General features: G+C 36.2%; 1 protein-coding gene across 9 annotated transcripts in view; it reads left to right on the top strand.

Moving 5' to 3' along the window:
- dac (dachshund family transcription factor) overlaps positions 1-27,980 on the top strand; it is a 184,353-nt gene that overhangs the window by 67,820 nt on the left and 88,553 nt on the right. For 6 of the 9 annotated variants that reach the window (XM_074093485.1, XM_074093479.1, XM_074093478.1 and 3 more), the window contains one exon: positions 19,664-19,803. In XM_074093485.1, coding sequence (XP_073949586.1) covers positions 19,664-19,803 — 140 coding nt within the window. The remainder of the gene's footprint in view (positions 1-19,663; positions 19,804-27,980) is intronic. The other 3 variants (XM_074093484.1, XM_074093483.1, XM_074093482.1) reach the window with 1 other exon arrangement.

Below are 27,980 nucleotides of genomic sequence, written 5' to 3'. Positions count from 1 at the left end.
GAATAAATTGTGCCTCTAATTCTAATGGCGACTTTTAGGGGAATGCATAATTCCATTTCGTGTTTCCAACTCTTTAGGGGTTCGTAATATCGACATTAATTGGGTTTGAAAGGTTTCTTATGAGGGAAGTTTTCGAATATTTCAATTTATTCGTTTAGGAGGCATTGTTATTTTCTGGGAATTGAGTAATTTTTTGTACCACTGTTTGTTTCTATGTAATAGATGCGTGAAACGATCTGTTAGAAATATTTTTGGAGTAATTCATTCTGATAGTTAATAGTTCCTTGAACTTCTAATAAGTAGATAAATACTTCTGTCTTTCAGTTCACTAATGTTACATTCATCATACTTATCTAAGATTTTTAGTTTCTCCTGTCTTAGAGTGTTGCTATTCGAATTTGACCCACTTCTTGAGGTTGGATTGACTAGTGGTACACATATGTAGGTTCGAAGATAATGCAAGCACTGGGTTATATAAAAAAAGCTTGCATAAAAACGATTTATTTACAAAACGTATTTATAGTTAAAAACAATTATCCACTTATCAAACACTTGCGCTAAGTGTCAACCAAGTTTATTTGTTTCCACCTAAAATTACCATAAAGCGGATTGAGTGCCTTTATCCTGTATGAATGAGTGCAGGACATACGGGCATCTTGTGCATCAACACTTGTGCTTTTGTTGCATCACGCGTCAGGTTTCACACACGTGCATTTGCATTATGAAACTTCAAAAATAGTCATGGTGGTTCCTGCAAAGGCTGCGTCCTCACTTACATGTACAGTCACCAGCACCAATATCCGACACAAAAAAACGTGTATGGCTCTATTCCTAGGGCCGTTAGGACGTGTCAGATATTTTTGCACTGTTATTATACTTATTTAATGCAGGTTGCATGGCCGTTTTCCTTGAATGGAGAATTTGTGTTACTGAATAGGTAGTAAGATAAACGTCCGAGTGCTAGTCGCTGCCCAAGTGGCTATAATAATATGAGGACTGAAAATATGTAGATTTTTTTTTCCTTAAAAAAATAGAAATTTCTATAAATTGTTAAACATTTGTAGTTCCTGGGAATATCGTTTAGCTGGTTTACGTTCGAAAATTTAGGCACATTATTTCTCAATAGTCTACCTGCTTTCAATAGTCGCTAGAGACGTTACCTAAGATATGTGACATCCATTGAAGCAAAAAAACAGCAATATTTCAAAAATCAGTGGTTGTTTTTGTATACATTTTAATACGACACATTTGACTAGGTAACTTGGTGTGCACTCGATATTTTTTAAATTATCAAAAAAAATGCAAAAAAAAAACTTTTAAACTTGGCAGTGAGTATTTCGCGGACCTCGCGTCGTCACTGAGTGGAAAGCTAATAGTATCGCGCGTTATTCGCGCGTTATAATTAGTACAAATCGTTTGCTCCGCGCTGCCTCGGCGTAGACTTTACTAATGCGTAGACGCGGCAGGTAGAAGACTTTTTTAATGATACTAGCTTCTGCCCGTGACTTTATCCTCGTAGAATTAGTAATTTAGTACAGTTTTTTATATTAATGTTTTACCTTTTCGTGATGCACGTACAAGTATACGGACAAACAGATGGATAAATAGACAAAAGATCTAAAAATAATTGTTTTGGCTTGAATTGCTGTTATAAAGACCCCTTATGTTAAATTTTCTAGCTATAAGATAAAAACAACAATGCAATTGAACCCTCTTAAATGTGATACGTAAGGTTTTTTACTGAACAGTTAATAGTTAATCCACCGTTTGCAACAAAATCAGTGAAAAAGATAAGGCTAATTTGTTTTTATGAAGAAATGTTATTTTAGTACTTTTAATCTCGTAAATTACAAAAAATAAATAAAAATAATCTGACGGTAAGTTAAAAATTCGATATGTACCTACTTCAATTATTCAGAAGAAAAAAATAATAAAATTTTTCGCGATACCGTGAAAAACGTGTCTAAACATTACACTGGCATCTCGCCATGGAATCCAGTAATCTCGCGACTTAATAGATTCGATAATTCATCGCGACGTCGGAGTCGATACACAACGATTGATGGCACTCGAGATCGAGACGATCGAGACGGGTGAAACGTTCCCATTGCTTCACGCTTGCTTCGCTCGCGATTAATTTAAATCGATTTAAGTTTTAAAAGCCATTTAATTTCAATTAAAAGTGGATTTTTGGCTAATTGTTTATTTGGCTGGTGTATTGCAGTAAGTATGCGATGGGAATACACTTTATGGTTTTGAATTATGTTGCGTGTTTTTGGCATGACTTGTATTTGGTACCTAAGTACTTTTTTTTATAATAGTAGTAAAATTTATTTGTCGGATAGCAATAGGTGTAAAATTACAAAATTAAAATTAAATCAAACTAAATTAAATCAATCAATAAAATAAAATAACTTACTTGAGCTATAACTAAGCTACTTTAGTACTTTAATTAACTTTAGTGGGCTTTAAAACTGTCTGAGTTTTTGTAAAATTTCACACGTGGGAGAGTTCGGACGCCCCTGAACATGGCAGAAAATGTAGAAAAAGTTTATATTTATAACGTGCCCTCACGACAATGGAACAATTTAAACAAACAGTTTTAGGGACTTTTTAAACCTATCTCAAACATTGCCACCTGAAAAGTACCGTTAAGTTGGTAAAATTTGTTTACCTTTTTAATCAGTCCTATTTACAACCGTCAACTCCCAAGTCTTATTATTTATTGATACTATTTTCTTTATTTATTAGAAAATGAGTCGTAATATTTATTTTTGCGTGATTTTCCCACCACGGCTGGTAACTCGAGCCGCGTCGCTAAGCGATTCGGCTTGCCTTCCTCAGCCTACGAATTCTAAGGTTCCGCTCACAATTTTATAAGAAACGGCTAGTTCGAAGCTAAAAACCAGCATTAATTTCGGTCACATTCCATTCATGGGTTCATTGACATCACGGCATTACTTCTTAAATCCAGCAAAAAAATTGTCATTTAAATTTTTTGGTCACTCTCTTTAAAGATTTCAAAATAGGTAGGCGTTACTTCAAAGCTAATAATGATAACGGAATAAAAGAGTCACAATCAATTTAATAATGAAAAAAACTATTGGAATTACTTTAGGTCGACTAATTTGGGACGCCGTCATGGCGGCAAAAAATGCAAAATCATTGTGGCGAATGAAATTGCACCCTGGAGAATCGTTTAGTTTAAGTAGTTTATAATTAACAACGGAATTTAATTACTTGAAAAAACTGCGGCTACCGTAGAGTCACAGATCAAACGCGTAAATAGACCGTTACTAATTATCAGTCGAAAAAACTGTTGGATTGAATCCAAACATTTGTCTCCTAACGAATCGTGTCGCGGCGGCAGCGAGTCAAAGCGGCGTGATTCGGCAATTCCGCTCCGACTTCGAATGCTCGCTGCCCATTCGTTCCCTCGGCTACGCCTACCCAATAAATTAGATGCCTCGCGCAGCATACCGCATAGTTACAAACTAATGAAATCCCAAAAAGATCTCAACCCATTTTCTTAACAACTTTTCCGAAAGAGCACACGCCTTCAAAGATTTTACCCGGAGAAATAATTTCGCTAATAACGCTTTGCGCTCACACGGGTATGTTATGCAACCATAGGAATTTCATTAGATACACACGCGTCTGTTTGTTAAGACGCTTTCCATTGCTAAAAGTTTCTTGAGGCGGGTATAATTCCTTTGTTTGTTGTCGGGGGTGGCGGCCCGCCTCTCCCACTACGTTTTCTAAGTCATCGGGTCCAATTATGCCCCTTTGTAGGTTTTGATATGTAAATTCGCGATTTTATTAAACAAACCATGATGCCATTCGGGGGCAGTGAGCCGGATTAATAGCTTCTTCAGATTTGTGTAATCGCTTTCTCTTAAGACAACATCAGTGGGAAGTCGCAGGGGATCAATTTTCTTTCAAGTGTTTCAAAAAAGCAAACGCACCCATTTCGTGTTGTTAAGTGACAACTTTGGTCTAAGTCACAGTGGCTACATTCGTACTCACAAAGGAGTATAAAACGGTACAATATTGTGGCGAAAAAGTGGAGAATCCAACTATTCTAAAGTTTTTTGCTATTTAGTCCTTCACAAAACATTTTAGGTAGTTGATTCTTATGTTCATTTAGGTTTTTAAGTTACAATCGACAAATCTGACTGGTGGAATGATGAGTAGAATTAAGCAAATTTACGGGAAATCGACGATGCACTTTATGGCTATTTGCATTAGCGGTGGAACGGCGCGCCGCGTATGCCCCGGTCACCTGCCGCGGCATGCACCCCGCACAAATTAATCTACACCCGTAAACATAAAACGGACATAACAACCAAACTACCCATTCGATTTAAGCTTAATTTTTACCCTAGCACTATTAATAATTCACACGGGATAACGCCAACGTTTGCGCCATATTACAACGCATAAATTAATTATGTCGTTCGCTTGTTTAACTGCGAATCAGATGAGTTTTATTGACAATATTGTTGGCAAAGAGCAATTTGCGGGATGGCCACATTGACGCCAAGTGGTCACCAAACAGGGGAGTCCTGAGGGGGCTAGCGGCCAGCAATTGTCAACTGCTCGTATTTAATAACATCGATAGTGGTAGTTATCCAGGAATGCATGAAAAGCTGGAGAATGACTTTTAGATTATGTAACTTGATGTAACGTCATATAACCTAAAAGTTATATTGGCATCTGAAGTTTGTAAACATTACTTATCAGTTTTTAATAATTCACGTAAGACTTATTTGTTACACAACTGTGTCAAAATATCAGAAGCTCCTTAAAGATATTCATCTACATCTAGTAACAAATACCTTTGTCTAAAAGCACTACTTAAAATGAGGCTCTATTGCATCTCCAAAGTTTCCAAAACTATTTTAGGAAATAACTGAAGTGATTCCCGTTAAATGTTCCTGTAAACCGTTGAAATCGCTTGGCTTCTGATCGCTTTGGCTTCTGGTAAAGCTCTGATATATAGTAGCTAAGGCCTAAGGCCTATTGCTTCATGTAATCAGCTCCCAAGGAATCGTCTATAGCAAAAGCAATGCATTGTGATTGTTTACGTGGACCTACCACTGTATTGACTAGTTGGAAGAGCAGCAAGATACTCGTATTTATTATATGTTCCTGAGGGTTTAAAACCGTGTCTCAGGCGGTACTATCTCTCTAGCCTGAAGCGCTCGGAGCTCTCTCCACACCTCCATAGCGAACTATCAGCGCCGCTACATGCAAATGTTTCCATCGCATTACTGTAACTCAATACGCGCACGAATGTACACAATTGCATTTGGGGTTGCATTGAGGAGCTGACACACCGGCGCTATTATTGTGCAAACACGGGCTCCCGTACGTGTGGGCTATACCTTATGTCAGAGGCTTCGGTGTTACTGTCAGAATTTGCAATAGTTTATCTTGCTGATTGAGTCGTATATTTATTTTAAACAACTGACAATCCAGTGTCGCAATTGGTCTCTATCGTCATTCGTCACCTTATATCGCAAACTGAGCAGACTCCGTACGGAATCAGTTTAACTTGCAACGATCTTTTTCATAAAAGTTCGGTGGAAGTGCTTCTATGTATGGCGGTAAATTAAACATCGTTGTATACTTGCGGTGGAAGGAGGATTTAGTAGAATCTCAGGTTGGAATTATCGGAATTTTGTCGCAATAATAGCTCAATACGTAGATGCTAAAAATCGATTAGGTCGTGATTTAGTAGTGGACATGTATCCGTAGTCCTCGACTACATATTTCATACATCTTTGGTTCAGCTAGCCAGTAATGGACACTAAAAGCACGCGCTGTCGCCTCGAATTAACACAAGCTTTTGTTATCATTCAATTTGATTCCGCCGCCGTCGGCTGTTTTATTATTTTAATGAGCCTCAATTTTCAGGGATAATTGAATGCACGTCGCGCTGCTTCGATTATTATTTCATCAAACGTACATTGCTGACAGGGTACAGTCAATAGCAAAAGGAATGGAGTGGATGGAGTAGGATCAAGGACCCAAAAATATTTATCTGTTAACTTACGGCAATTGACTTCTTGGCTACTGTCGGTAATATTAAAAAAAATATTTTTCGCTTGCTGCGTTGTTTTTGTTGCTGACTATACTGTGGGGCAAGGTCCGTTACAATAGCAAACGGTACGATTCAATTGCCCAGCGTATTTGGATTTCCGCCAAACATTGACTGACTGCTGTTAATCAGCAGCCCAGTCAGATTAAGCATAATACGTACACGGAGCAAGTGCACTATGAGAAAGTTTGAAACGATTTTGTGAACTGAGAAACGTCAAGTATACTTGTAAGTACTGTATTTTATAAATGCTCTTCAATAGTTGTTTAAGACACTTTCAAAGAGAAGAAATCAGGACTTTATAACCTCACTATATTTATCTCACTATACTCGTATGTATTTTTTTAATTAGCCAGGTATAGTGTCCCACGGCTGGGCAATGCCTCTTCTCTTGACCTCCACACCTCCCGATCTGGTGCAATGTCCTTGGAAAAATAAATTAAAATCAACATAATAAAAAAAATCGTTTCCGCTTTATCCAATACTTAGGTAGGTACTATTTCGTTCTCTGTTTGCCAAACCTTTCGCTAGTTCAACCCCACTATTAAACAACAAGGGACATTGGAGTGAATTATACTTGCTTTTATTTCGCGTCTAACTACAGTTAGTTTTAACGTTGGTTGACTTAGTGCCGCCGGTTTAATTAAAGGGGTGCGTTGTGATTTGTGACAGGAAACGTGGAAAGTATTTGTAAATAATAGCACTACTAACTCAGTGTTAGTTCTGGCACGGAAAAAGGTCTAGAACTTTCCAATTAATTATTATCGAAGTAGGTAACTAAAATGTTAGAAATGAATTGGTATCTATTAAGTACTTACCATTAAATTTCCGAACTTGATTTGAATTGGCGTATAAAATGTTATGTTTCCGAGAAAGTAAATAGGCATAGCTGAAGGAGCAAATATAGATTTTCTTACAAAATTACTGCTTTTACAACCTGTTATTTTAACTTATCGTGTTATTATTGGTCAAACCAAAAAGTCAAATTAAAGTGGCCAGATTCCCTTTTAATTTGATATAATTGGCATATGTAAGTTGAATGACAATAAAAATATAGTATATTAAAATATACCTAATAATAAATACAGTCAGCAAAAAAAGTATTAAAAATATTACAAAAGTTATTGCCAGTAAATGATAAGACATTATCTATAGACCTCGTGTATTTATGAATGTAGTACACACATAACCGTTAGTCTGTAGTCGTTCTGTACAGTATAAAGGCAGCTGGCCACGAGACCTTCCCGTAAGTGACAGCGGGCGATTCGGGCGACCGCAGACCGCAGCACGCGCCGCTGTTATTTTAGAACACAAAGCGTGTCGCAATCACACTATTTGCAATCACATAACTCACATCGCTAATGTTGCTAGTTTATTGTTTACTGGAAAAATCCATTGGAGCTAGTGAAATCAGCTGTTTGCACAATTAATAAATGGTCTTTCCGTGTCATGTAAAGTGATATGAAGTATCATTTCATTATTGTAATCACACAATTAGCAACACATTGATTGGAATCATGTCCATCATTAAAAGGATTGTTATACCGTGCCTCGTGCTCAAAATAATCTAGGTGGTTACCTTAAACATTACTTGATCTTATCGTGGCATTTTTCGAATCTTGCAATGCACTAGCGCTAGTCATTTAAATTGTACGCTGCATGCAAACGTTCATTCGTGGCCAGTTGAATGCCTATGAACTCTTTAAAGACAAACCTTTTCGGTTAAAAAACTGTTAGCAAGCCCGTAGAGTGAGAGGTTCGTTTTGACAGCTCTCTTCGCGTGACCGGTGCGCTTAATACGTTTTTTTTCTCATTCATATACAGGTCGAGCAAATTGATTACGTCTATTAACTTGTTTCTCCAAAGTGACAGCCCTGGCTATTAAAGATGGCCGCGGTTAGATTCCAATTTTGAACTTTCGGGATCTGATAAAGGAATGGCTAATTACGGAGTGAGGAAGAGGGTTATTAACAACTTATTAATGTCATTTTTTACCATTAGTTGGTTCCGCAGGAACTAGATGTTATGATACGGGATGATCTATCATTATCTTGCTCGTAAAGAGCGGTGAAAAGTGATTAATCACATTGTTTAAATTATTACTTTAAAATCTATATTGCGACTTAAAACATAAGAACGCATCTACGTCAAAGCAATTAAACGACACTAATTTAATATTTTTAATACACTTTTATTAATAATTACGTATCTCCTGTGTGTGTTACGTTAGTAGCATTGGTACCTAATTGTAGTTTTTTTAACCCCCGGCGCAAAAAGCGTGGTGTTATAAGTTTGACCGCTATGTGTGTCTGTCTGTGGCACCGTAGCTCTTAAACGGGTAGACCGATTTGAATGCGGTTTTTTTTATTGGAAAGCAGGTTTTCTAGCAATGGTTTTTAGAAATATTTTATCAAAATCGGTTAAGCCGTTTTTGATATATTGAACTTTGAAGTGACAATGTCGGGGGTTTTCAACTTTTTGTTGGTTAGGTTATTTGATAAAGCAAACCTTGTATGAGATGTATGGATCAGTGAGATTTTATTATTATTATTTAAATTATCAGGCAGGCAGTTGAAAGCAACTGATGGACAGGTGTCTGTATGTAGCTGTTCCTTGGTCAAGTATTCTTTATACTGTTAATGTGTTGGTCTAGCCGGTTCTTGAATTGATTGATTGATTTTTAAACATCGTGAGGAATCCGATTCAACAAATTAGTTAACTGACTGTGTCACCTTTATTTATAATAATTTTATACTTAATAACAATAAATAATTTTATACAATAATTTTGTAACACGTATTAACTAAATATCTTCAAGAAATGTTAGGTATATATTTTAATAAATTTAATAGGTTGGATACAAGACATTTCTCATCTGGTTACAGTGAATATACCTACTAGAGAGAAGCAGTGCATCTGTTTTAGTTTCGTTATTTTTGGCAGTCGAATGTTTTACTTAAAAAATATTTCGATATCAGTTCATAAGTAAGGCAAGCTAATCATAACCCGGATGTAGAACACAATAGAATGATTCCCACATGCCTCCGACAAAACAAAACACGGCTCAAACATCGTCTAAACGCTGAAATAACAAATTGATTACACCACGATCAGCTCCTTTTTAGCCCAAGATACAAGAGGTAGAAGTAGGAATTCTACTCAAATATTTGTAAAGGTAGGAATTTTAAATACCTAAGCTTATCAAAGGCATCCAAAAACAAACTGTAATCTCTGAATCATCACCAACAATCAAATCGTAAATAAACTAATAGTTTGTACATTGATATTTTTGATTTATTTTTATTTATCTCTTAGTTGGTGCAAAATTTAGACAATTTGCCAGAAATAACACGTAAAAAGTAAAACAAATTAACTCTTTTTTACGGGGCTAGCAAATTTCTATAATAGTCGCGCAACCACCAGAGCTGTGTGTGAGAAAGTAAAACGTTTATAGATAAAAAACCACCATTGGGAAAGCGTTAGGAAAATGGATAATATTCCTAACATAAAACCTCCTAAAACCCATATGTTGAAGCGAGCGAGTAAGTGCCCTGGAAGCACCCCGACTAGGATAGGTTAGGTTAGAAGGCTGAGGCGGGAACGAAGCTTCCGCCGTAGCCTTCGAGGTTATTTTTTTTGTCATCCCTAAAAGATCCCTACTATAATATAATAATTGTGTGCCATCCGATAATAGACCCCTCGCACTACTTAGATGGATGCACAGCCCTAGAAACGAGAAAATAACATTCTTGTAAGCCTGTTTTGTACATACAAGCATGATTGACAACGAGCTATGAGTAGTGACTCACAAAAATATCCTTGCGCTTGTCATTTACACCCAGAATTAATTGGTGCCCCAAGCGAGGCAGTCTGTGCGAGATAAGTAGGTCAAGTGCAAGGCTGTGACAGTCAGGTAGGCACTAACAGCCTGACGTATAGCGCCCATTGAGTTGTCAACGTTTGCAAAAATGCTACCCCGCTTTTATGTTGTACTTGGTTAATACTCCTATTTTGACTTCCCACTAATATTATTTATGCGAAAGTTTGTAAGTCTGTTTGATTGTTAGTTATCTTATCACGTTCAAACCGCTGAATCGATTTAAATGTAATTCGGTATACAGATAGTTGATTTAAGTCTCAAGAAAATTGCAAAGTTCCCGCGGGGTAACGATCAACGAATTCTACGTGGACGAAGTCGATGGCAGCTAGTATTTTATAGTCGTTAATAAGTTTAAGTATTTTTTAGGGATGTAAATTATCCGCTTGCCTTTTTAAACTTGCACCGAAATGTTCGTGAAAACAGTAGCACGGCTAGTCTCACTCAGCGTTCTAATATTTAATAGTTTTATGATGTATTATCAAAACAAATCTCAACGAGTCTGTCTGAAGTACATACGTTTCGGTTGCAACTGTTTTAAGCTTTACCATCTTGATACTTTGCTATTAAATAATACTTATCATAGACATTTGTAATGTAGTTTACAATTACATAGTGGTGATTAATAAGAAAATAAGTAGCCTAGGTTTGGCCTGGCACTTCAATTCAATTCATTTATTTCTTACTTGTTTATCATATTTAGTTAGGTTTCATTGTCTTTTATTGTAATTTAAATACTCAGTTTTTGATTTATTTCTTGCAACGTTATTGATGTCAGCTTATGCAAAATTATTTTCGAAATGGCTGTCAAAAATACCACGTTAATGCAGTATGACAATAAAACCTACCTGATTAAATTTCCCTAGTATCATAGGTGTCTAACAGTGATGATTTACAGTGACAAGAAGACTCTAAAACATTATAAAGCATTCGTTGAAGCACTAAAATACATAATGAGCACAGTAATATCTTTATCTGTATGCCGTACACGATGAAATAGTGCTGCGGAAAAAAGTGCAACTGTCGCGGTGCATGAGCAAAACCGGTATAAAGTAAAAGACGTCTGGCATTTAGAACTGGCGCGGACGCGGACATTATTTATGTGCGCTAATTGTAATTTCTCTATGCTGAATATTAATAAACGCAATTAGTAGCATCCTCGGGGCCCATATGGCTATTTTTTCCACGTTTTCTCATTCACCTTAACTACCATAGCCAATTTATTAAAATGATAAATATCTAAGGTACATTCCTAATCAACTTTTTTCTAAACAAAAAATATATGCAAAATTTTCGAAATAAAATATATAAAATACCTCAGTAATGTAAAGTATCAAGATGATTCAATCACGTATCTGTAGGCGGTCGATACAAAAGGACTTAACATATTTTTTCAACATATTTTATTATGAACTTCTGTTCAACATCCAGATGTTTGAGTCTGATCAAACAAAAGAATCTTGAGATATGTTCTCGTATCGTCAGATAGTAACTATTATAGACTTGATTTATAATAGCTTCGCTTCCTACTGGAATTCCTATCTTTCAATGGAGCATTTCTTATTTAAATTGTAGTATTGGAATGAATAAATGTAAAAATACGGATCCTGATTTGAAAGCAGAATAAATCAATGAAACTTATTTTTGTGACAAGGCCGCCTGTTGACTACCTAGAAATGTACAGTCAAGGGCATAAATATATGTACTTTAACAAGATGCCAAAATTATGTTTACACTTTTATGTCACTAATAACCATAAGGTCGATGTATCATGTATTTGACGATATGGCTCTAAGTATAGATATTTATGCGCTCGACTGTTGCTCTGTTTTGTCTTGTACAAATACTCTTATTGTGTTGCATTGTATACAGAATATGATGTTAATTATTAATTAAATATGCAATGAAAAAAACGCTTCATATGTCTAAACACAATCTTGATTAAATAGAGGTAGCGTGTTCTCATTCCGAGGCTGTCGACGCCGATGTTTTTCTAATAACCTGTTTAACAAATCATAACGTTTATTTTCGTTCGACACTGAACGATCACACGTCCGGGACTATTCTGTTTCAAATCTCTCCCCTGTTTGTTTTCATTCATAAAATTTTTCATTGAACACAAGACTGAAACTAAACACGACACTATCGAACGTAAAGATTTATGCCCAGTAACCCAAATTATTGTATAACTGAATTATAACGTAACACGTCCTATTAATGCGACGTTACGTGCAGAGATACTCGTAAAGATACATTCTATAAATATTCGTTTTCAAACCGTCTTTACGTACGACCGCATATCTATCTTTCAAGTGTCCTTTTAATGGTTTAAACGAACACGTTAAGTTTTTTGCCTCTTATAACTTAGCGGTTGAAAGATGCCGATGGTAGAAGAATCACACATGACTTAACAAAATTAGACCTAAGGATTATAATATAAGTAGACGAAATTAATTTAAGAAGTAACAAAAATAAATGTGATACAGATAGCTTGTTAATTTTTTTGGGTCCGCTATAGGTAGATACAATAGACCTTTTAGTGAAAAAAATATACAATCGGCAGGAACGGTAGCAATACTTCGGTTTATCCCTGATGAAGCGTGTCAATATGAAAGAAAACTATTAACGGCCAAAAAGAAAAAAGCGAGTCGCATCCGACATGGACCTAAAATTTTAATTTGTTTTGATACATTTCACAACAATGTTCGTGGCGCCGTGGAAAAAAAGTTAATTATTTATTAGTAATCACCGTCTGTCTGTTCAATGGCGCATTGTAAAACGAGGCCTTTGAGGCCTGCTCGCGATGTTACTGGCTCACCTGCTTAACGAGGTATATAACTTTAATTAGTAAGTACTTTACTTTAAGAGTCTGCGTTAAAAAGCGTTAAGTTCAATTATCGCCAACGTTGTAAGATGAATAATGTATGATACTAGTGTTATTTAATTATAACTCTAAAATATGAATCATTTCAATAAGCAATTAAAGTTTTCGATTTCGGATTTAATAGTAAAGGGCATGTCACCAGTCCACAAATTGTAGATTTTGCGCAACCGAACAATTGCCAAATACGCGTGAATACCACGTCCGGACTCCGGACCGACACCCACCGATTGCAAACAAAGCGTGCCAAACGCACGCAGTCCGAACTGACCGACCAATCGACGAGTGTGAAAAGGAAACAATCACAAAGGAAAAATCATTAACAATTCATTTGTAATTTAATTTTACAAAGCACGTCAGACGCATGGACGCGATCGTATAATAATATATAACTACTCACATCGTCAGAAGCCGACTCTTTCAATGTGTATGCAAAATTTACCAGTCGTCTAAGCTTTAATAAAACCCGTAAGAAGATAATAGTTAAAAAGGGAATTTCATAGAGGCTTGCTAGAAATGAAATAAAATGATAATATGTCGGGAGCTATTACTGTCTGACAATAGGGAAGGACAAAAGGGAGACAAGATGGCTCTTCAGCGAACACGATTAAGTTACATTGATGTCTCGTCTGCTAAAACGAGAAATATGAAGGCGTATTCAATTTGCCGAACATGTTCACGATTTTTCGAATTTCACTCGACATCTGCTACAATTAACATTCATGGTATAGATACGTTTATTTCAACAAATATACAGACATAGAAAAGTTTAATAAAACCATTTAAAGTTTTTATCCTTTGATACAAAGTACAAAGAAACAATACAGAAGCCATTCTCAAAAGGGTAATTCTTACTGAACAGAAACAAACCGGATTCGCAAGTCTTTCTGAAGATGACGTCTCTTTTCCATTCGGAGCAGTTATCGAGTTTCCTTTGTAATTAAATATTGAAATTAAGAAACGAACAGTCGCTAATTACAAGAGGTTGTCCCTTGAGGGCTGATTATGTTGCTCCAGCATTAGCAGAAAGGGATGTTGGGGACGCGGCCGCTCTTATTACAATTAATATTTAAGATTTTGTTACCGCCAACGCCGACGCACTCGTACAATCAATGCGTGGCTTTAACAAGGTTAACTAAAGTACTCGCCGCTATATATATACATAATTTTAGAATCTTTTTTTGTAAATTTAATAAGCTGTTTGTTTTTGTGTTCCAAGTTGCATTTCATTAAATTTACTTCATTAATAGCATTATTATCTGTGAAACTAATAAATATACACTTCAAAAATAACGGGCGCACTTACATAGAGTTGCTGCTAATATTGGAATCATAAATAAAATCAATTGACATTTCAATTATTGGGACCGCGTGGCGTGCCATTGTGGTATTCGTGCCGTTGTTAATAAATTTTGTGCGAGAAAATACAATAATGTCAAACATAAGTCATGTTAGTGTCACTATCGTGTCAAGATCCGTATCACTAGTTATGTATTTTGACTTAAATTTCAGGGCTGTATGGATATATTATTTTTAAAATGATTGTCTCAAACAGTTTTGGATACTTTAATTATCAAAAGTCGAAAAAGATTGGCAGCCATAATAACATTTCATGATGGAACTATCAGATCTCAGTCGGAACAGTCGGTTAATACGGTCGGAATGTCTTTATTAACTGTCAACAAATCAAGAGAATCACCGGGAGCTGTTTAATACCCTATCAGACAAACGTAATTAGTTTTGTAAATAAAATGCCTCGGAGAAATTGAAACGTAGTAGCTACCTGGTCGGTGCAGTGACTTGCCATATTATCCACGCGTGTACAGTCACCAGCACCAATATCTGACACAACAAGCGTGCATAATAAATATCTGATGACTCTATTCCTAGGGCCGGAAGGACGTGTCAGATATTTTTTCACGCTCCGCTGTGGCAGATATTAATGCTGGTGACTGTACTAGTGCATTAAACAGTGTAAACTACATACGTTATGGATTTTTCAATTACTTAAGTGCCATTTTATGATACCAGAATTAACCAGTACCAATAAAGACACTTACCTACTAATAAAAATATCCTTGAAACGCTTTTTCTGCTGCTACTTTGTACTAAAATAAAGTATGGATTATACTGTATCAGATTAATGCTAAGATTAATTAAGTTATTAAATCGATGCCGAATAACAATGTAGGAAATAACGTTTCGCTTTATAGTGTCCGGTTCTATGAAATAATAAAAGCAGTTCCACTCGATTGTACCTGCATGTTTTAATATCAGATTATTTAGATTTAAATTGCTTGTTACAGTTGAGTTTTTCTTACTGGCTTCTTGGATTGAGACTTGAATAAAAATACCACCGGCAATTCTAATAACTGAATGTACCACTAACGGGAATGGCTGATACGAATAATAAATGAGGATATATCATTGTGCTAAGGGAGTTTCCCTGTTCATTTACAAACCAGTGATATTAAAAATAACTTGCGGAAAAGATAAAAATTAGATTCCCCTGTCCCTCCGGACAGGTAGCATGGCATATTGCTCCAACTGCACATGAAATAATTGTGAGCCTGAATTATGTCCGCTAAACTTTTCCACCCCAAGCGTTTTTTATTTAATTTTTATTTTTACGACACGATTAAACTCGGCTTTGCTTTCTCTTTTTATTGTTACTGTCTATGTGCCCTCTAATTTTTGGCTTCAATTAGCTTTTCCTGCTATTTTATTAAAACATTCTTTTTAATGATGACAATTCGCCGCCTCTATTAGACATTTTACTTGTTCATTTTCTTTTGAATTAGTTTTTCTCCTTAATATATTTGATGAGATTTAGATGAAATCTGACTTTAGTGTTTGTGATGAAGCCAATAACACGTCCTCTCTTCTTCCTCAGGTACTTCTCAAGGTAAATAGGTATCATGTCTATTCGAGGAAAGAATCCATCGCGCTCCGACCGGAACTCGTTTAGAGAATACACGGACGCGTTTTTATAACCGAATTCATTTATCATGTTTGTACTGAACCCAAGACAAACTGCTACTGCGCTTGAGTTTACCGTAGATTAGATAAGCACCGTTTGTTTTACCGTGTCGACCGATTCGTGAGCCATTTTTAAGACAGAGCTTCGTTGTTTGGTCTAATATTCAGACATGCTTCCGTAGGGCAAGGAACTTTTGAAAAGGAAATAACATTTGATAGGGAACTCCAACAAATCCTTAATAACATCTTTCGGTGATAGGGGTTATCTTCACGGATTTCAACAATATGCGTTCAAAAAACATCGACAACATTGGTAGGGAATATTAAGAACATTGCAAAATAAAATCAATTTGAAAGATCAACGAAACTGACATCATCGAAAGTCACAATGCAATCAAAGGATCAACAGCACGAAGAGCAACATCAATGGAACCGAAACTGAAACAAAAATACTCGAAAACCGCTTCAAACGAAAACGACGCCTCTGCGACTGTCACAAGTTCTAGTTTAATGCGAGCACTAGCCTCACGGATATTTTTGGACCAACAAACGGTTTTAAAAGAGTTTAATTTAATATGTAAACATTCCCATACGGGTTGTAACGTGTAAATAATCGGACGTACAAGAAAAAATATATACAGATTATGACTATTAGCTTACGATAGGCTGTCAGCGAGTTGTTTTTGGTCTTTTCACTTTTTAACTCGCTGTAGCAGTAGAAGGGAAGGATGTTTACGCCACGTGAACGTTATGATTTAGTGTCAGTAATTGGGAGTGAGTGTGAACACGTACACTAAGAGTTGAGAATAGTAAATATAATAACAAAGACTAGGGAATCTATTCATAGTTTAGTCAGCGTTGACTTTGTTTATGTTACCGATCGCTTCACGTGGCGCTTTTCATGAACAGCATTCAATTTTCAATTTAGAATTTTTCAATATCGATACTTTTTCGTCGAATGCTCAAACTTATCTTAATGCCTCTGTCGATCAGTTCGCTTCGTGTATTGAACATTCATAAAGATATATCTGTCAGAAATATCTAGGGACTCTTTTGTGGGTGCTATTTGATCAGTGACACGGGCGGTGAGTGATGAATATTGCCAGGCAAATATAACAGAAAGCAAAAAACTATCCGCTGTTCGCGGTGTTAGTTTCACTGGGGTTGGTTGCTGGGAGTGCGTTCTGCGATTTATGTTCTGTTTTTATGGGAATCGATCAGTACGTTCATTTAGGAATTTGGAAAAGTATATTGTGGTTTGACAGTCATTTTACGATCTTGGAATTCTTTACGATGTTTGTCTTTCTTTATTTACTATTCGAATTAAGTACTTATTGGATATTTTGCTCACTGTTATTCTTTTGAGCAAACTACAAGTTAAGTAATTGAGTTTTGATGGACATATTATATTTGTTTGGTCACCATGTTATCATCGTCATTTACTTGGACATCTTACTGTGGTACTGAACAACGTACCTACACCATGGCAGTGTTGGAAATACCACATACATAAATTACAGCTCCCTTTAGAATAGTGTCAAATGGAGAACAAAATTAAATCGAATTTAGATAGAAGGTTTATTTAAAAGCGATCGTTTTTCTGCGCAGACGCTTCAGCACTGTTCATAAATCGTCGCGGAATCGTTCAGTAATAAATCGAATGCTTCTTAATGGCAGTTTATCGCATTGAGCTTTGCGGTATTCAGATTACGGCCGGCTAAGTGCCGCGAGGGAGCGGCACGGCACGTGCTCTCCTTATCTCTGGCCCTCGACACTTTCAATATTCGATTTCGTCGCTTTGTTTTTTACTATTTGCTGTACTGTAAACTGTAAGGCTTGGAAAGTTTGAATTCTATTTACTGCCGTCACCACTGCGCCGGGGTTAATAGAAAGTCTCTAAAGCGCCAACAACTTTTGACATCATCAGTCGCATTCTAGTCACTCAACGTTTCGATAAGAACACCCGGAAAGGTAAAGTAGAACATGGATTGTCATTTTTCTTCTCAATCAAAATCAGGTGTCGTTTCAAGAATGATGAATGCAACCTACGCGCAACCCTTTATCAGAGCTTCACAACGAACGAAAAATCATCACAACACCATACAATCGCACCCCAAAGCGTAACCGAAAACGAGACGCACCGCAATCCAAGCTAATGGAGTGTCTCATAATGACGGTTGCTGACATAAAAATAAATAGGCGAGAGTCAGTTTCTGCGTAAGCCGATACTATGATAACAGCATCACCCCCCGATAATTGCCGAACTTGGCCGAACGATGATACTAGTTGTAATGTAGTGCGGATTAGGTGCAGCGATTCATCTTAAAGATCCACTTTTTCCTCGTTATTTGCTCTAATTGGCTGTAATGTTTGGATACTGGCACACTCCATACCCACAACCTTATCATCTACGTAGATACATGTCAGTTAAGACTATCTCTCCAAATTTTAAAGCTATTTTCTCGTTTTGCTTAAAATTTTACTTTGTGGCAAATGCTGAAGTTTAAAGGACTAGCCAGACTTCTAATGTATCACGTAATTAAGAGCTTAGTTCAAAAGCGATTTTTGCTGAAATTTGATTCCAAATTGTTGGATAGGACAAATACATCTTGAATTTGATTTCCCGCTTCTGAAAAATTAACCTAAAAGACAAAGTCCAAAAAACAATTTGACCGTAAAAATATTAGTGATATAATGATAAGAAAGAAATAAATCAGTATAAAGGATTCGTCCCGTAACTACGAGATACAATTTCGCTTCCACGAGCCAATAGGCTTAACCGCAAAGATTTAGGTGACAAAGTTTATTGCGTCCAACAATATACTGTCTATTACGAGAACATAAATCACGGATGGGAAAACAATAAGCGTGAAATTGTGGAAACTGCGGCGGACATCTTCGCTATTAAATCTTAGGGGAGTGAAATAAATAAAAATAAATCGGCCACCCTCACGCGAGAACTTGATTTATAAGATAAGTGCGCATGGGAAACTTTTACAAGTGAGTTTTAATTGAAATTAATTATTGTTAGGTTTCTGTTTTTACACCACGTAATGGCTGTCTTGGAGCTAACAACGACTACGATGCGATTGTTGGAGTTTAATCATTGTTTACGACAATAGTAACTACTTGTACAGAATGTTGGTAACTCTAGCTTCAGGTCAACTTATAGCTCTTTTGCTATGAAAATTATGAAGGGTTTTGATAAAGGGTCCGTAAATTACGCCATATACGTTTAGAGGTGGGGGAAAGTGTTCTGATGATTTTGTGACACTCGAACATAATAATTGCGATTTTCGTAGTAATAATTGTTACAAGTGATATAAATCGATGTGACAGAATTTATGGAGATTCAAGAAGCGATGTTCACGAAAGACTTTTTTGAATGCCGACGATTCTCTGGTGAAATAAATTTCTAACGATCAGTTTTACATTACTTGTCGTTAGTAACTTGGTGCCAATCTTAATTAGTTCTGTTACTTTATTTGGATAATTCAAACTTACAAAATATAAGAATATACAATTAAATAAACTCTTTGGTCTCCTGTAACGTCTACTATCCTTTCCAGATATTTCTTTAAAAAGCCTTTTATTAACATAAAACTGACCGTAATTGACCCCTATCTCACCTGATGTTAAGTGCAGATGAGACCAAAGGTGTATCTCACTGGTTCAGTAACAGCCTATTCACTCTAGACTTGAAGAGCCCTAAAGCTTTAAAGCGTGTGACTATATGGCATTGCCTACCTTGACGTACTCCTATTACCTGTAAGTGAGTAAGTGGAAAGTCCTAAACGGCAGTAACGTGCTACCATGTCCGCAGCTCCAGGCCGGGTCGTCCACCGAAGCGCGCGTCCGGCGTGGGCTTGTCTCTGGCGGCCACGCAGTTCCCCGGGCACCCTTTCAAGAAGCATCGGCTCGAGAACGGGGACTACTCGCCTTACGAAAACGGACATATGAGTGGTATGTACATTATTTACTTAATTGATTGATTTAAGCTATACTTTGTCCATGTCAATGTTCAGAGGCCGTATTGTCTAACGCACTGACTTTCGCTATCGCTTTCAGCATCTCTTTCTGCACTCGTCTTATACCGTGTGACAGAAGGAAGCGATGAAAAAGATTGTGATTCCAAGTGTGTTAGAGATGTATAAGACCTCTGGTGTGGTGTGGTATGTATAAAGTTCTCGATCCATTCTGAGAGGAGGCTTGTGCCCTGCAGTGGGACATATACAGGATGGCTCATTTAGATCGGTCAGTATGGGAAAGTCTGAAACTGTAAGACATGCGAAGATCTGTTCTTAGGGACCATGTCATCGATATTAGAGATATAACAAGAAAAATTGCATTCATACATAAAAAAAAACACTTGTACCTACTCAGTTCGGGAATCGAACCCGATCGTTTTGAAAAATAAAACGTACATTATTTCTATTTGGATATCGGTAGTGTAGGTCATAAGCAATTAAATGTAACTATGAAACACGGTATCTAGAATGAATTAAACGTAACGTAAGTTTTATATTTTTAAAAACGTCCGGGTTCGATTCCCGAGCTGAGTACAGTTTTTTACCTTGCAAGGAGTGGTATTGTTTTTCGCGCGTATCTTGTATGTAATTTTAATGTATGAATACAGTTTTTCTTGTTGTTAAAATATGTCTTATTGTGTCAGACTTTCCCATACTGACCGATCTAAATGAGCCACCCTGTATAGGCCGAGATTTTGATGTCAATGAACTGCAATATTTAGACCTTGCTTCTCAGCTACCAATCGTGCACCACACACCTGTGCGACACATATTTTTTTAAGAGTTAAACCCGTCCTCCTCCTCTGTCACCTAAAACAATACATTTCATATTATCAAACTACCAAAAATATCACACCAAATTCCAATGCGTTTCAAACTCTACCAGTTCATGCTCAAAGCTATCAACACCCGAGCAAACATCCCTTGCCAAACAAAACAAATATCGTTCTAACCGGTTTACATTTAGAGAAACCCCAACTACATACCCATATTAATGTGTAATGCAGTGTTGCAATAATTTTCTATAGTGTTGCTAATTTTATTTTTCAGAACATCAAAACTGTTACAGTACATTATTACATTACGGATTTCAACAAACGTATCACACGCGAATTTATCACCTTGGTTCTGGACACAGTTGTCAATAACACGCGATTGTGACCTTTTTGTTTATTTGTTTCTAGTGTATTCCATATTCTAAGATAAGAACATAAATCACCACACCACGTGGTTGCGTAGCAAAATCTTGCCGCAAATCATTTTTGCAGGCTTTTATTTTACTTACTATAATCGTAATGTAACTTTGTCTTCAAATCAAGTAAATTCGACCTATTTGGTTGGATTGATTTGAAATTTGGTATACATTATGTCGGCCGGATACCAAAAATTAAATTTTAAAAATGATCGATTTATTTAATGATACGTAACATAAGATTAATGTTTGGTGTTTGGACCTAAATCTTAGCAAAATTTGTCATTTCCACAACACGATTTCATTCAAATGGGTTTCGCTCTAAACTTTATAATGAAGAATGATCATTTAATTCAGTATAGGTATCAGCGAATCTGCAACGAAACATAAATCATAACAAATGCTACGGTAATACGTGATAACATCAAAATCGGATCCCGTAAGCCGCGGATAGACCGGATATGAGTCCATGACGAGGGAGGCAGGTCTATGCCTTCTCATTTCGTATACAAATTACACAAATACAAAATTATCCCAACAGAAACGGAGAAAAGGGAATAAAGTGATTAAATAGAGCTCAGCGCAAGACGGCTAGCAATCAATCATTTTTGTCGCTTACGGCTTTGTTGATTCAGTCGTGTTTCTTCTCTTTTCCTCTCGCGTGTTAAGCGTTGGCTATCTCTTTCCGGCTTGAAGTGTCGTGCCAGACAAGGGAGCAATTACATTCGTGATCTTGCATAAGCGGCACTTGGTTATCGCGCACAGCCGCATTCGACTTTGAGTGTAGTTTGTCCGCTTTTTTCCCTAAAATTTGCAATTCGAAACACTCGCACTTGTAAGTGAATAAGCGATGTTTTTGCTGATGTTGAACGAATATCTCCTTGCATGTAGACTGCACGTATTGCCTGACTTTTTCTACGACAGTGCTAATTAATTATGCGAATTGAATGTTAGCATTTTTATTACAGGTGTTACTTTACAATTGAATTAGATACTTATACTTCAATATTTTTATCATTCCATATGAATTCTAGTACTATTAATTTGCTTTTAATAGTAAGTAAGTTGACAAGGTATTTTTTTTTCTCATGTCTATGTAGTGTATGAATCTAATGTACCTACCTACCCAGTTAAAAAAGCAAGGTCGTCCAATTAAGAAAATGATTTTGTGATTAAAACGAGTCCGAAAGGAAAATTTAAATTTGATCTACCTTGCCTACATTTATATTGTTTCTGATATAATTTTTAATCCATTAATAACCGTAACGCCGTTATAATTAAATTCGTGCGCGTATCAAGTTTCCTCATTCCCACTGTAAACGGGATCCGGAGTTAAGCCAATATTATTTTGACGAGTCGTTGACAGTGGTTTACAGTTGATGAAACAAACGCACACACGCTCACATCCGCGTATCCTCACGCACACGCGCTTACATTTTCTTATCCACACATCACACATCTGAGTCAGGGGTGTCACAGGAGTGAGTGAGTTAGGTGGCGGGTGGCCCATTTTCACCCCGTGAAATAATAGGATACGAAAACATCGGAGGCAGAATATAATCCTCGTACGGAGGTTGAGAAAGGGAATAGGAATATGAAATGCGTGAAAGGGCCGTGGCCCACGTGCCCATTGAAAGGGTTAGTGTTATCTCGAGTTGTAAATCAAAATCGATGCACATTCTGTGCTTTACTTTTTCTCGCGTGATTAATGTAATTGAGGTTAATTACGCCAAGTTCACATTTTAGAAAAAAAATTGAGACATATTCAACCTCAAACACAACATTTATTGACACAAAGAACACACAACATCACAACTAAAGCACAGTAAAAACATAAATAGAAGAAGAGAGAAAAATTAGAGACGTTTAAATTCAAAGAGTTATGCAAAATCAACGGTAATTTTTAATGTCATATTTTGTAGTTATGGATGAAAATGATTTATTACTTATAGGTAGAGTCATTCACGATAACACGTGCCGTGGTTCTTATTACAATGTCATTAATGTCTTTTTTAACCTCAGCAATTTATTTATTTATTTTGCAACATAATAATCATTTAAAAGTAATTCATGTCTTATTTTGACAAAATCACGCGTCTTCGTGGATGGCATAGGTATAGGTATATACAGTACAAAATTATACGTCGTATTTGCAAACATGCTGTCGTGGCGTCATTATTGTCACTTATTTTTGAATCAACATTTACCTATTTCAGGCATATTTTTTGGCTTTTTTGGATTTTACCGATTTTACCTAATGTAATTTAAAGAATCCTATCAATCATCACTTAATTCATTCTAATTCAGGTGCTTATTTTTAATGACACGCCTTCATTTTTGGCAACCCTAATAATTTGGGAGCGGTATGAAAATGATGTGTTGATAATAATTAAAGGTTTCGTTCTCTGTCGCCGTATATAGGTATAAACCGGGGGATGTAAGGCATTATAACATTACTCGCAGGGGTATAAAGCTTTACATTCTGATTGAATTCTGCGACTGAAATTAAGTAAGGATTTGGCTGTTTATGTTAAGGGTGAGGGATGATGGATCAGTCAATTTGCTAGTCTTGTCTGTTCACGCCTTTGTACTTTTGATGTTAACTCTCTGTGAGTTTGCTTTTGTTTAGGTTCACTTGTTAGCCTGTAATTTTATGTTTGTAGTTATATAAATTATAATAGGTAAAACTAGTTAGTATGACTTCTTATGATCTAGTCAGAAATACTTGTATAAAAATTGATAGCATGATATTAAAATTTTTGTTAAAAAAAATAGGATTCCGTACCTATGTATGTATCTCAGTCGGCGGAAATGGAAACCTTATATAGTCATTTTTTCTTTATCTGTCAGACCCTTTTTCTATCTATGTATCAAGCTGAAATTTATCACCTAGTGAGAACCTTATTGTCTATACATTTGGAATCACAATAGTTTTCACCACTTCTTTCTATCACACGGCTATCACAAGGATGAGGTCAGAAAGAGATGGTGAATGCGATCATGAGCGTCAGCGCGTTCTTTAGACGTTTCAGCCTCTGGATTGAAAGAGAAAGTCCAATGCCTAGCAGTGGGAGGTGAAAAAGTTTTAGAAACAAACACGAAATACAGTCGATAAAGTAAAATAGGTGTTAAACATTCAACTAACAGCTATACAAATAAATCAACTAAACCACCATCACGAAGCAATAAAACGTCCAAACGTGACGTTCACAATCGTATAAACGCCTCGGCGAATGATTCTAGCGGAAGAGCGCAATTATATATTTATCAGACGGCAAAAAGCAAACCTACTCCTTATTCAACTGATTGAATGTTATTATTTTTATTTCTTCGCTACACATATTGCAAAACGGTGGATAAACACTGCTTCGGTAGGCAATCATAGCAATTTCTTGCTATCTGCTGGCATTTTTAATGGTTTAAACATCGAGTTGGAATTGCGGGCAATCAAACGAATTGCGTTGCGCCTCATAAGGAAATCGCAATAATCAGCGCAGTGGCAACAATAATTAAACGCCGTGGCGAGGCGCGACTAGTATTGCCAGGCGAGGAGATGAAAATAACCGTATTGTCTTTTGTTATAGTAAAATTTACCTATTTTTGAAAGGATAGAGGGAGAATAAGGGGACCTGATGGAAAGCAAACACGACAGCACAAGGACACTCGTAAATACCTAGGTACTTACTTCAATGTATTTATTGTAAAATCAAAAATATTCTTATGGTGATAAAGTATGCTGAAAAAATGGATTTCGTAATGGTCATGAGTATAATGTGTTTTTAAGTGTCTTTGTGTCTTTGTTTCACTTTAATGCTTAAAATGTCTACTCAACAGATCATGGTGAAATTTGATATGAGGATAGCTTGACACCTTAGGAAAGACATAAGATAGATTTTATCCCGGAAAATGGCATTATTCCCGTGAAATAGCGATAAACGAATTCGTCGCAGAGATAACGCGGGTGACAACAGTAAGAGATGATCTTCTTTTTTTCCACCTCAATTCAGTAAGTGTAGTACTGTACCTAATTTCTGTATTACCTACTTACTACAATGAGTAGCTAGCAATACTCGCGGCTGCGTACGCGCACCGCAAATGTTTGAAGAGCCGCGCTGGCGTTCACCGGAACTACCCAGATTTATGTCCTTATTATGCCGAAGAGCTACGTATTACTGCCATCCAATATGCACTATAAATCATACTTGTTTGAATAATTGTACCTTCTGTAAAGTTTGCGTCGAAGAGTTTGCAAAAACTTGGAAAAAAACATTATTAAGTATGTAATAAGCTAAGGTCATGATACGGTATTTGACTATTTTGTAAGTGTTTTATGAATTTAAACTACACAATGTCTGTTATCGAATACAGAAACAATTTTTATGCTACCTTTACAAATAACAAAGTTATAAAGGTTTGAAATTCAAGATTAGACAGAGAAAGGCATACTGGCATGTGACGTCACACGCAGTACCGCCATACTTTTCAAATAATCACTATAAATCCAATTTTCAACCGCTTTAAGTTTTCACTTCGCTAAACACTGTCTGTGTATCTATATTTTCATAATAATATTAAAATATGGCAAATTCAGAAGTTGTCAAATACCGTAATTCATTACGAAAATTTATTAGCTCGTATTTACCATTGGTGTGAGGTGAACGTTTTTGTTAGGCAAACCGTTAACTATAAGTACAGTCAACGTCATAAGTAAGTGATCACTTCTGTACCTTGTCGCTTTCGGTCGTTACACAATTTCGTATGTCTTTTCAAACATGACGTTAAAGTGTCAAGGTACAAAAGTGTTCACTTATTTATGACGTTGACTGCACCTTACCGGGTTGCTTTACGAAAATGTTCATCTCACGTCACAAGTAAATATGAGGTAATAATACTCGTACTCATCGATGGTTCAATCAATTCGAGTTTTATTTTCATTTTTAGGTGTATTAAACTCTGATCTTTAAACTAGGTCACTTTTCAATCTAATGATATTTTCTTATCAAAGTGCGTAAAAATGGACCGACAACGGTACGCGCTCGAAACAGTCACATTGTCCGATCGTATGCTGAAGGTCACTAGGAGCTATTTTCGCCTGAAAGAAAATTAAGAGAAAGTTTTCTCTCATTGCTTATCCAAATTATTAAAAAAAAGCTTAAACTCGTATGACAATCGATTAATCTATTCCTAGATAGATAGACACTTTAATTGCGGAAAAGTTAATAACTCTGTTTGATAAATAAATTAATTTCAGCATATGTGGATGTCTTGCTTTAACGCTTTCGTAATAAAATTAGAAGTTATTCGGTTGCACGGGCTTCGTGATTGAATGCCATTAAATTGTGTTTTCAATTAATCCGATTAATTATCAATGACTCAATCTGATTGTAAATTAAATGTAAAGTTTTACCCACTTATTCATAAAGTTGTTGTTAGTAAGAAGGTTTTGTCATCATTTGTTTTTTTTTTACAAGCTTTTATTTAGTTTCACTTGTCTCGTTGTCTGTAAAAAAAAATCTTGCAAGTTAAATTTGACGCACTTCCAGTGGTCGGATTGACTTGAAATTTGGTATACTTATGTAAATTACGTGACAATAAAATAATCTGGTATTGACATCCTGGTACTCCAGCCAGGATCGTCTCCACAGGACGGAACTCTTTAACGGTTAATGGCATCGACTTGATATGCAAATGTAATGTGGGTGACATTACAAATACAGTCAACAAAAGTACAGTCAGCAAAAAAAAGCTTGTATTCAAAATGAAATTTTTGCCAAAAACTTATTGTACTGTGCTTTCGAGAAACACAGAGAGAACGCCATGTCGCTAAATAAATATAAAATAAAATTATGCGATTTTCTTTGTGTCTGTGTCTCATCAAGGCACTCTAAAGTGGCAGCTAAAGACAGACAAGTTTTTAAGTTTATGTTAACAGTTTTTTTAAGTGTTAGTGAATCATGAGGGTATCTTTTGCACGCTTGTACTCGTAAATAGTATACACCGAAACGAACAAGTTGGACAAATTACCTAATTGTAAATTTGCTTAAAAAAATGCTTAGTGTTATTCATATTTCAAACGGACTTGAGAGTTCGAAACTTCAAAATAAGCCTCTTTCAAAAACACATACCTGTTTCATACAATGTGGGTGTCTATAATTTCAACATTGAAGGAGTATTTGTAAATCCCATCCTATAAGCGGCGTTTTAGAATGTCATAAGAGTACTTACTACCACCTTGTACCTCGACAATATTATGACTTGTTGGAAATGTTTGAAACGCAGAAAGATAGCGCTACGCCTTTGGGGCATAACTTCACTTGCCTGCTTTAATAATAAAAGCTTATCCAGCATACTATAATATTATAAATGCGAAAGTGTGTGTTTGTAAGTTTGTCTGTCTTTCACGTTGAAACGGAGCGACGGGTCGACGTGATTTTTGGCATAGAGATAGTTTATGGGCCAGAGAGTGACATAGGCTACATTTTTGGAAAAATGCACAGTTCCTGAGTGAACAGCGCGCGATAACCGAATTGCACGCGGGCGAAGCCATGGGCATAAGCTAGGCAGTATATAAATAGATATAAAAAAGTCTTGAATTGACTATTCATATTATTTATCTGTTGCAAAAAACTTAACTAAGTCCATTGAAATTTATTGTTGTCGCTGTCGGAAGTTATTAGATCTCTATCTGCTAAGCACTAGTAAGCTAAATAGACTCCTTGTACTTGTTCAGGTGCAAAATGACTTCATGCTTAACGAGCCCATGTGCATAATAAGTGAGTACATTTATAATAACTAAGTTTCCGTTCACACTATTTCTCTTCACGACACAAACGTCAACGATCACTCAATGATTTTTTGATCAACTCTAGTTTTATTTTTAAATTTAATTTAAAAAGTATTGTGGAAAATAAGCTTACAAG

Source organism: Choristoneura fumiferana, chromosome 10 (genome assembly GCF_025370935.1).
Source record: "Choristoneura fumiferana chromosome 10, NRCan_CFum_1, whole genome shotgun sequence".
Taxonomy (NCBI): Eukaryota; Metazoa; Arthropoda; class Insecta; order Lepidoptera; family Tortricidae; genus Choristoneura; species Choristoneura fumiferana.
This window is presented reverse-complemented; position numbering and strand designations above follow the sequence as displayed.